The sequence below is a fragment of the Ixodes scapularis genome, unplaced genomic scaffold (genome assembly GCF_016920785.2).
Source record: "Ixodes scapularis isolate PalLabHiFi unplaced genomic scaffold, ASM1692078v2 PGA_scaffold6__148_contigs__length_123643588, whole genome shotgun sequence".
Lineage (NCBI taxonomy): Eukaryota > Metazoa > Arthropoda > Arachnida > Ixodida > Ixodidae > Ixodes > Ixodes scapularis.
In genome coordinates, this window is record NW_024609881.1 from 26,873,887 (window position 1) to 26,885,592 (window position 11,706).

General features: G+C 46.5%; 1 protein-coding gene across 1 annotated transcript; it reads left to right on the top strand.

Moving 5' to 3' along the window:
* The first annotated feature begins 253 nt into the window (after positions 1-253).
* Positions 254-11,483, top strand: LOC8037045 (keratin, type II cytoskeletal 3-like). The gene is made up of 2 exons (XM_029990099.2): positions 254-393; positions 11,131-11,483. The coding sequence occupies exons 1-2, from the start codon at positions 254-256 to the stop codon at positions 11,399-11,401; spliced, it is 411 nt and encodes a 136-aa protein (XP_029845959.2). The 3' UTR covers positions 11,402-11,483.
* Positions 11,484-11,706: the final 223 nt, after the last annotated feature.

Here is an 11,706-nt window from a genome sequence, read left to right on the forward strand (position 1 = left end):
GTAGACATGACAAGTGGGGTTTCTTGTTGACCAGAGGAACGGGTTTCCCAGAAGGACGAAGTCTTTGACCTCTCTACAACGTTGACAGTGCCGAGAATTTTGGGCCCTCGTGACCTTCGGACAAGAAGGCTTATCGAGCCGATGGATGAACTTTGAAGCTTGTAATCGGACCGCCGAACCGACGAGGGAAACACGTCGGGAGTCGTGCCCGAAGACGTTGGCCATTCGATGCCCCGGACGCGTTCGCAGCAAGATGTCCAACTCGAGGTCTGTGCTGGGGTGCATCGCGCTGCTCACGATGGTCTCAGCGACGTTCGAGGTGGGCAGTGCCCAAACGGCGGTGGGATACCAGCGCTGCAGAATGTTCTGCGGTATCTCGGAGCCGGTCCGGAGGTAAGGATTCGCTCAGTTCTCATGTTACTAATATTCTTGCTCGAATCACACACCGTCAGAGCCCCTGCCACCTGGTACAGCGCAAAGATTGTTTTAATAATTGCTCTTCTTGTACATCCCCGGACAATAATCGCTAAAACTTTCCATCTGGGATTTTGTTTCTCATGCAGTTTCCCACAAGTTCTATTATCTTTCAGGTCATTAAAGAATTCAAAGGTTTAGACCTAAGCTTTGCGTTCCAACGCACGCATGAATTAAAGCATTGTCATAACTAAGTGATAAGCTGAAGAACCCTTCGGGGCAGTTTCAGCTCATATATTTTGCGATAGTACGTCTTTCTCAGGAAATGTTGTTGTGACTCAAAGCTGCGTTAATCTCTAAAAGTTCGAGACAGTTTCAGAAAACAAGGGCGTGACTTCTGATGATCGCGCGTCTTGCAACCTGATTGTTTGTTAGGCGTTATTTGCCATAATCTCATTGGCTGCCGACCGCTCGCCGGGCCCTTCTTTCAGCCGTCAGTCAACTGTAGTATACTTTTTTTGTTTTATACACACCGAAGGGTAGCGTGTATAGGCATTGTTTCTAACGCTTTATTTGTAAGCAGGGGGCTAGGAGTGTTTTAATGTGCACCACGCAGTAATTTCAGTACATGTTGTAGCTGTTCATGTTGAAACCAGCGGAGAAACGAAGAAGAAGATGTATCTAAGCACATCTGAGTTTACCGCTCGAGTTACCGCGTTATGTGGTACAGTGTTTGCGGGCTTAACGCTTCATCCAATCGTTGAGTGCTGTATTCAGAAGAACCGTTTTCTAAAATCGCATGCGCATCGAGCTTTTTTTTTTTTTTTTTTTTTTTTTTTTTTTTTATCGACCTGTTTCGCTTTATGTTGAGGATGCAAGAAATCCTAATTAACGGAATCTTTGGAATAGGCGGAATCTTGTCCATGGCAAGAAAAGCACGCTGGCGGGATTACGTGAACATATTTATTTAGTGCGACGACGTACAGACTAGAAATTGAAAACTCAAGTGTAAATTATATTGATGTCCTAATCCAAAGCTCGGCTTTATCTAATTCCTTTATTCTTACGCTTCTTTTTTCTATCCCGAGGGGCGAGCGCAAAGCGAATCACACGTAGCGCGAACACACTATCGGCCGTGCTTTCTGTTTTTCTCCCACTGCTAAAAAAGGCTGTCATCGCGACTAATATAGTGTTATTTAATGTACTAAATAAAGTCTTTATTAAGTTTGCAGGTAAAATTTGTTACTTGACATCCATGTGTATGCGCGAAATGAACAAAAAGAGCGATATTGTGTTTACATTATCTGTCAGGATTTTATCGTACAGATTCGCAATAAAAGTTATTGTTAACTACACGGCCATCGCAAAGCGCCAACAACTCGGGCGTATCTCCGAGTTTCGCATGAATCGGAGAGAGGGTGCCTTCATGTTCGCTTTGCTTAGGGCGATAACGTCTGGCCATTTTGTTCCCTGCGCTTTTTTTTTTTTCTTCTCTGGAACGGGTTCAGGAGCGCCTCCCCACACGAGCTCTTGGCACGGATATAGCATTGACAACGCTAAGGCGACATTTTGTTTTCAGCTAATTCTTTTAATTTTTTCCGTGAACACGTGCTGTCAGTATCGGGTACTACTATAATAGTATGACTGTTTAGACATGAAGACATTGAGCAACCGTAATTGGAGATAACCTTTGCATACTCTCGTTCAAGCAGAAAAAAAACGAAACAAAAACAATCTGTCTATGGACTGGATTTTGTGTGAAAAACCTTACGCTTGAATGTGACGAAAAACCGTTGCACCCGAGCCAATTTACAAATCGAACACAAACCATTGCAGGGCTTGTTTTCTGGTGAATGCGGGTATTTATTCGTGATACTTAAAGCAGCTGTAAGGGAAATTTTGAGGTTACGCGATGGGCTCTGTAGGGACAAGAAAGTAAAGGGACGTTCCAGACAAAATGCTGCTTAAGCCCGTCGTCATTTTCATTCTTCAAGTGCAATACTATGCGAAAAAATGGCCGGGGGCGAACTTGCTGTAAATGTAATTAAAATAGCCGCATTCATATAATTTTCTTTTTTGAAAAGTGAGAACAGCGCGTGTTTTAGGAGCGGCATGTGATTTAATCTTAGGAAAAGCTCGTGTTAAGAAAAATCTAAAAAACGTGACAGGTAAGACGTCTGCTAAGCGGAATTGGCTAAAGAACTATAAACGTTGTCCAATCAGAAAAAAAAGTTTTACAGAATATTTATGCACTACATGAAGTAGCTTTTACAAGATTTGTATGTCGGAGGAAGAAACGATGCCTTTCTGTGTTTGAAACGTGTACGCTCGATAAGGTAACAAAACTAATCTAAGAGGCAGGTATTTAATTCAACCCATAATTGGGAAAATAAATAACGTTAAGCGAGGAGCTGTATTTTTTTTTTTAGGCACGGTTTTTGCGTTGATTACGAGTATATAGGTACTTTCTCACCACGGAGACGGTCACGTAACCTCAAAATCCTTCCTGCGGCTATACTTTAACCCCGGGCACAGATAGCCACATATTGACTAGCACACCAGCCCAGACATATATAGATGCATTTTTAAAGGCGCACATTCGCTATAATAGGTAGGGCTTTAAATCGTGACAAGCGAGATTAACCAAAAGGCTCAATGGGAATCAACCCACGGACCGAGTGATCCGCAGCCAGACAACATTGTTCTGCGCTACGTGGAGGAGGCTAAAGTGGGCGCAAGCAAGCTGGACTAAGCTAATGTCCCTGGATTTTGGGTACATGACGTCCTTACCTTCTTTGCCTGCTAGCCAGACACTAACAGATACTAACATACAGACAACCAAAACCTCGAAAGATGATTGGTTAATCGGTCTCCGTTGCCAAGGCAATCGCGATTTCAATTTTTAGAGCGCAGCTCTTAGGGGCCCGTTCCCGGCTTGAGCGGCGTCGGCGTCGGCGTAACCAAGGTCATCCCAAGGACACGTGGCCCCCAAGGTCATCCCAAGGTCACGTGACCCCCAAGGTCACCCCAAGGTCACTTACACCCAAAGTCACGTGACCCCCCTGAAGTCACGTGACCCCCCCGAGGTCACGTGCCCCCCCCCCCCCCGAAGTCACGTGACACCCCCAGGTCACGTGACCACCCCCAGGGTCACGTGACTTCGGGGGGCATCTGCATCGTCATCGTCATCATCACAGATGACGTCACCGACATCCACATCGTCATCGTCATCATCGCTGATGACGTCATCGGAGTCCGCAGTGACGTCACTGATGACATCATCGGCATGGTCACGTGACTCCCCAAGGTCACGTGACCCCCCAGGTCACTTCACCCCCCGTACCCTTCCCTCCTCCTCCTCAAGAGCTGCGCTCTAATTCGGTGTTACAGGGAGTTGTAAACGGCTTTCACTTTTTTTTCTTCAAATCTTTGAAGCTTCAGAATGGTCGTTCTAAACTGTAGCAAGTTACAGGTCAAGAATCTATACGGCGAGGGAAAGGAAGGCTGGTGAAGAAGAAGCAGACGGAACGCTGGGGAAGTGGGGGGAAGGGGGAAACATCCTCCTCTTTCCAGCATTCAGTCACCTTCCTTTCGCTCGTCATACCTTCTTTAGTTGCGACGGACTTATTGTCTCACCAAGATATGGAGTGACATCGTACTACACTCTAAGAAAAAAGGGAGGAGAAAGGTAGCAAAAGCGACTGTTCCTCCTTGTTGCGGACAAGTTGCCCAGAGAAGGGAGGAACGACAGTTCAGATGAAAGGAGGAGGGCGAGTTCCTCCTTGTTCAGTTGGCGCAGGGGTAGAACATCGCGCTACTGACCAAGTGTGGTCAACGGTTCGATCCCCAGAAAAGCGGGTTTTTTTTTTTTGTTTTTTTTTGTGAAGTTTTTTTTTTTTATTTTTGTTTACCAAAACACATATAAACAAACCCAGACCGATGAAAGGAAAATTAAAGTCCTTATTATTCTCCGAGACGTTTTCCTCCTCCAGGCAGACCGGAGAAAGCTTTCGCCCTCCCGACCCATCTTCTTTCGGTTTCGTTTTTCGAGCACATCGCGCACGTTGTTTAATAAATTAATGTTGAGTTGATTGAGCTTCAGCGGCAGCGAAGGCCGCCTGTAATTCCGTCTTCTAGTCCAAACGTGCAGAACATTTCGGTTGCGTTGACGTTTTTACCACTAATTTTATCAAACGAGCTAACGAAGCCGCTAGAAACAGCGAAGTTCCGGAGCAGTGCCAGCAGCGCTACATACACTGGGTAAGACGGCCGTCTCCAATTTGCGGGACACACGCGGAACTACAGCCTGCTACAGCAGCGAAACCACGAGGAACTGTGTCGACGTTTTCGACGTTATGGAAATCGCGGGAACTGCGTCCAAGGAAGGCAGGTTTTCCTGCCGGCTGCCTGGGTGCCTTCCGCGCTGAGTTCGGTTCCGTCGTCCCGTGCCGAGTGCCAACCGGCGTTCAACGTGATTCTTCTGCGTGTCAGCAACATCGTCAACGTGGTTCTGTATTTCTTCGTGTCAGCGACATTGTGATGGCAGTGTTGTGGGTTGTGAACAGAAGACTGGAATTATCGCCGATGTGACCGTGTGTTCGCGTATCAGTGGTGTAACAACAAGATGAGATGACGTAAACTGTCGGGCATTGATGCCGCTGGTCGGGCCGTTATCGGAGGGGCCGGGGTGTCGCAGGATGACATTCCGCTTTACATTAAAGAGTTTAAAACCACTTGAGGGATTATGCAGTCGATCGACGTGTGGATAGTCATGTTGGAACGCTGGTCTGAACGGTAAGCTCCTATCGTACAGTGGCCAATGTGACTGTCGGTCCTCGAGAGCGATTGCGCTCTGGGGAAAAGACAACTTTACGAAAGTATGACGGAAAGTACGTATATTTATAATGGAAGTTTAGCATAAAAAAAAAAGACAGGCAAAATCGAAAAAAAAACGCTATCCTTTAATTTACTGTTTAAATATATTACGGTTCCTGTAGAAACTGCCCTCTAAGTGGCGCGCTGGGATGAGCGCTAGAAGTTTTCGAGCTCGCAACGGCGCAGCTACGTACACTTAACAGTTGTCGGAAGTCGCGGCTTTGACTGCATTCAAGTTGATCGAAAAACGATTTCTGTGCCCGTGAAGCATCACTTCCAGCCAACGTTACTAAAACACTCAGTTGGGAAACTCCCCTAGGGACAGCCCTAAAAGTATGGCCCCAATCTGTCTCCGAGCACCGAGCTAATGACGAACACAACGCCACCATTTCTCCCGCAGCGGCCATTCGAGAAACTGCACGCGACTTCTATTTTTGGCTTTGACAGGGGTGAACCCCCATCGCCCCGGCGGTCGCGCCGCGTTGAACTTGACCCACTGAAGTTAAAATGCACCTAGGTCAGGACGTGCTACATGAAAGGCCGGCTGAGGCATGGTTTTATAAAAACAATATTAATTGTTCCGCAAAACCTTGCGAACTAAAGATGATAAAAACATCACGCGCCCATCATTTGGTACTAAACTCCAATAAATTCCATACAAAAAGAGTCTTTTCCGTTTGTTTTTACGCAAAAACAGGCTTTCAAAAAGCTCAAGGGGACCACAGTACAGACAAACGATAAAGAGTGGCGCTGTTGTCGCATTTAGCTCGGTCTCGGTGGACGCCAGCGGCCCAGGTTTCGACGGCGAGTTTCCCAACTGAGTGTTTTAGTAACGTTGCTTCCAGCTGAGTGGATATCCGCTCTAGAGAGATTAATTCAAGACGGAAATTGCAGCTTTGCGCGAACAGCACAAATAGAAAAACGAACACCACAATATAAATACTGGCTACGAAGGGCCGTGCGGGAAAACAAACTCATGGCTTGGAACCACATTGGAGCCGCTCGATTTATTGGCTTTCAAATAATTATGGCATGATCGAGCGTTTTCTTTTTAATAAGAGATTCATCCCTTGAGCCATTAAAAATAGCCTCAGATGTATGACATTGCTGGAAAAAAATGAACATGTTCGGAATATTTTTTTTTGCTTAGGGAGTCACCGAAAAATTCCGTACGTTCAAAACGACCACTATAAAAGACGGAAACGCAGGGCTCGGTAGTAGTGATCGGGATAGTGTGCTGTTGTATTGATGTTTGTATGTGCGATGCCTGTGTATGCGTTCAAAATATGTTGACCTGATTTTTGTAGTGTGTGCAACGTGTCTACATGTGTTAGAGATTCCGTACAAAAGGAAACGCAATTGTGGCGTAAAGAAATAAAAATATTTTTTTGTAAAACACGAATTGGGCGGTACCTAGCGCCACCTAGCCTAGCTACGTGCGATTACTCTGCTTGACCCTGCCATCTGGTGGCAAGCGATTTAACATCCTTTTACGCTACGCGGCTACGCCATAATTTCGTGTTACCGTGCCGAGATAAGCCAAGAGGTTGCTTCGGATTTGCTTTTTTTTTGAGAGCGGCTTTTGGTTTTGCGGGCGAATGATTTTCACTCCTCCGTGATGTGCGGTTGACGCAACGGTTGACGAAGGAATTGTGGCTCGAGGAATAGCAAAGGTAGGACATAAAGTGCGCGAACTGAGTGCCGGTTGTCTCCGTTGAACATCGCAGTGCTGACGATGAGAAGACTGAGTGACTGCATGCTTTCGAAACGTAAGTTTCTTTACCTGCAGGGGTAAAGAAACTTCGGAAATAAATACAGTTCGCGGAAAGCTCGTGTTACGTTTTTATTTCCTGCTCCTCTCGCTTCGTGCAATAGACTTAGTGTTCTCGTTAAGCCTTACCGAGCTCGATTTGCTCGATTCGTGGCCGCCATAATGAGATGCAGTCGACGGAGGAACTTTTCCTCCCCTGCTTAAGGGACGAAAGTTTCTCCCTTTCTGAAGGAACATATGTGTCAAGAGCGTTCCTCCCTTTAGGGAGGACTATACTGACCCTTTTTTCTAAGAGTGTAGCGTTCCTCGTCAATATAAGCGTCTCTGGCACTGTGTAAGCAATCGACATATTAACCATGCTTATCTCCGCAGATCTCTTACAGCGATGTTGTTCTTGCATATTTCAAGACAGGGAAAGAATTATTCGATGCGGCCAAGCACCGACGCCGTATGTTGTGGCAGTGGTGAAGGTGCGCGCTTGATTCGCCGTTGCGTGGATAACAATAGTTTTGGTATGCAAGAAATGTCCATATAAAGTAACCTGTCAGGTAAACGATAAAGTGATCATTCCATGGACAAAAATGGCAACCACACGGGGATCCAGTGACTTTGGACTAAGCATGACTCACGGGAGCTTGCGGTATCTTAGGAGACTGTCGACGCGCGCAGCTGATTCTTGAATGGTGAAGCCCAGCTTTCCACGTGATCACGAGGCTACGGGGCGGACCATAAGTCATAACGCACCAACAAATCCCTTCGTAAAAAGCTATACATTAAAAGTATACTTAGTGCACTAAAATTTACGCTTAGTAATAATAAAATAATAAAAATTTGATTTATTGTGCCCAGCAACAGCCGAAGCCTAAGAACTGGTACACTTGTTAGTAGTAAAACAAGGATACAAATAAATAAATAATAAGAAAGGTAAGCAGGGTAGACGTGAAGTATGTACTAAAATATGTGTACGGCATGTCTGACCGGGAACTTCGCAGGACTTGCGCCCGGTTGTTGAGATAAGAAGTGAATTTAACCACTTTTCCTCTTGGAACCTGCAGGAATGAATGTTTAAGGCTCGAAATATTTTATATACGCAGCCAAATATTTCAAAGGCTTGATTTCCAATTAACTTTGTAGTATTCGATATAGGCCTTTAGATAAAAGCCGCTAAATTGGGCTTCTTTTAGATATCCTGACTAGAAAAAGGAAATCTCAAGTTTTTTAACCCTGTACTACTTTCTAAACGGAAGGCAGCCTAAAGCCATATGTATTTATACAGTGTTTACTTCAATGTAAAATAACACAAATAATTCCGAGGACACCTAAGCAGTTCTGATGAGTTGTGAATGCGAAAGCGTGAATGTCGTTCTTCCGTTTCCTTAGTTCGTCTCCGGTGTACTGGCGTGGACGGCCACGTTTCGCTGCTGCCGAGGCGTAGCCTCCCCTATACTCACAAAGCCTGGCATTTCGACAACGGAGCCATAGAGTGCCCTGTCGCAGATTTGGAGCGAGAGGATCAGGTAGCACAGAGCATTTCTCGAGGGGCCTGTAGTCAGCGCACAGCTTTTGCAGCGGCGAGGACCCAAAATATGGTTTTCAAACCCGACGAGAAAAGAAGCGGCAGCGCGACGAACGCGAGGAGCACGAGCGAACATTCCATCGCTCGGGAGAAGTGTGTTTCGGCGTCTCGCCGCGATGGAGCGCCCGTTACGTGGCTCTCCTCTCATCCCTTGTCTTCCGCTCTACCTTTTCAATTTCGGCGGTTGCTTGTCGTGGCAATCTACCAGGCTTTGTCAGTATAGAGGAGGCTATATATATATGGCCGAGGTTAAGCGGCCCACGTGCTCCGAACTGGTGCGCGCTAGACCACTTGGCCTCCAATCCCCCTCGTGACGTCTTGAGTGGCTGGCGCCATGGCGGATTGGACTTTTTAAAGTATATGACTTCCTGATGGGCCGGCGCCAGGTCGGGTTCAAGACCTTCTTTAAATCATGTTACGTGACGTGCTGACTGGTAGGCTTGAGGTCGGATTCGGCTATCTTTTTGACACGTTAAACTCGTGACCTGTGTGATGACTGGTCCTGCACATGTCTCGCAATAGCCATCCGTTTTTGAGTGTTTTGTTATTTGCAAGACTTAAGAAAGAATTCAACAAACAGACAATGGTAAAAAAGTTACTCAGCTATCAAAAGGAATATTGCCCATCTGCATTATTTACTCGACAGGTATAAATGCGTCGCAAGTTCCCGCTTTCCCGGCCATTTGTTGCTGAGTCAACTCTCACTTGGCTCTATAAAGTATTCAGCGGTGCTGTGCAAATTGTTTCAGCTATATCTGCCGATGCAGCTCATACGATTTCACGCGAAATTTGCTCGTTTACACCAGGGCCTTGTTTTTTTTTCTATTCGTTCTTTTTGTTCAGAGAAAAGGGATTCATTACGAGAAATTTTGGCGCCAAACGTGAGGCCTTAGTATATATTGAAATCCTTGTCTCGTAAGCTTTACGTTTACCGCTGTTTCCGCATCAAACTCGCAAGTTGTCTGTAGCATACTTTGGTCGCGAGTTGAGTTGTTTTGGCTTCACAAGTGATTAAGCTAGTTGCTTCGAACTAACAACTTATTAAAAAGCGCGAATGAGGCAAAGAGGAAACATAGACCAGTCTAAGTGGTATGTGCGCCTTTTCTCCTTCTCGTCTCGTTCGCGCAGATGCTTCATATCATGCCAGTCTGCTTACGGCGCACGCGAAGCGCCCATACGTTTGTGGGCGAGCGCGGGCTTGTTTGTTAACAACGTGTAGGCGTAAAAGTCACGCCTCTCGTACATGGCCATTTTCACGGGGAAGTTGGTATGAAGGTCGCACCTTTGCATAAGTCGCCCATTTTGCAGGTCGGCAGAGTTACACAGGCTGCACACCTACGCTATCACGTTTCGGACCGTCTTCTGGTCTCTAGGACAGCAGGTCATCGACGCGATCTTTGTCGTTTTTACTTTATTCTAAATGTCGATACGGCCTACATGTTGCTCTGCATTCGTACTTATATATTAAAAAAATTCAAATAAGTCGTTCCGTTGTATAAAGGCTAGACCACACACTTGAAACTTCTTATGATTGAATGCATTACGATCTCGTATGATACTAATACTTCGCAGCGCACAACAGACAACACACCATCAAAACAGATACACACAAAGAAACAACACTCACGCAGCGCTGTTGTTTCTTTGTGTGTATCTGTTTTGATGGTGTGTTGTCTGTTGTGCGCTGCGAAGTATTAGCATGTTTAACCAACTCGCCCAAGCTGAAGTATTGACCTCGTATGATAACTTACGACATAACAGACTGGAACGCTGGTGCCATCCATGGGGTGACACTAACTGCATTCGACTAGAGCAGTGGTTCTCAACAACTGATGTTTCGCAGACCCCTGGTGGATCGGCGGAAATGATGGAGGACCCCGTTCGTGGATAGATGAAGGAAAAGGGATTTGTTAGTTATGATAGCGATTCAATAAATGGATATATTTAAGGGCTAGTGTGAATTAGACTTCTCTTATCGACATATACACGAGGAAATTCACCTGAAAATTGGGACGTTTATACTCAATCTGAAAGTAGACGACTTTTATTTCCGGGAGAGAGGGCTCGCGGACCCCTAGGGTGATTTTCCGGACCCCCATTTGAGAACCACTGGACTAGAGGGAAGAATTTGCAAGGTTTGCGAGATGAAATACACGTCCCATCTATAAGAAATTTTTATTTATAACATTTCAAAAGGTTTTCCAGCCGACAGTGGAAGAAAGAACCGCGAAAAAACAGGAAATATACGGAAATCGCAGATGTTCCACGGCTGCACGACAGATAACTCCGGTGTGTTCTCTTGATCGTCATAGGAGATCACAATAGGCCGTAACGCATTCTCTCGTAGGCAGGCACATGTGTGTGAACGGGGCCGAAAAATGCGATAGCTTTCAGTTTTCTTTGAAAGGCCCAATAAAAAGCCGAAGAGACGCCGAATTTTATGGTGACTCTTGGCGCGATGACTGACGTTTCCCCTTCGTTGTGCACCCCACAGGCAGTGCTGCTGGCAGTACAGGATCTGCTGCCTGGGCAGCGACTCCCTGGGTGGCCTGGGAGGACTGGGAGGCCTCGGGGGCCAGGGCGCCCTGGGAGGCCTCGGGGGCCTGGGCGGCCTGGGCGGCGGATTGGGCGGTGTCACAGGCCTGGGTGGCTTGGGCGGCATCGTAGGGAGTATCGGCTTCTTTCCGACTACCTACCAGCAGGGATACGACGCAAGAACCACCGAGGGCGAACTCGACCCTCGCGTGGCGCCCTTCAAGCGCTAACGACCGCCGTACATTGTTTGCATTAAAGTTGTCATTGTGCTACGATAGTGCGAAAAATCGTCCGACTTTGACATTCCGTCAACGGCAACGAAGGTATGATAGCACTTTATGGGGGTTTTACCGAGCAGTACTCCTTATCGGTACGGTTTGAAATCCGACACGCGGCGAAGGAATCACGAATGAACAAAGGCTGGTTCACACAGCCCCGTTAACTTACGTTACGTTGCGTTACGAAGGATCACGTGTGCTTACGCCACAAGTCACCGGGAAATTTGTGCCTCATATTAAGCTGCCAGTTCAAGTAG

What these genes read in the sequence shown, in the direction of transcription:
- LOC8037045 (XM_029990099.2), top strand. Translation starts at nt 254, where the DNA reads ATGTCCAACTCGAGGTCTGTGCTGGGGTGCATCGCGCTGCTCACGATG. An exon ending in ATCTCGGAGCCGGTCCGGAG is followed by an intron (nt 394 to 11,130) that starts GTAAGGATTCGC and finishes TGCACCCCACAG; the next exon opens with GCAGTGCTGCTGGCAGTACA.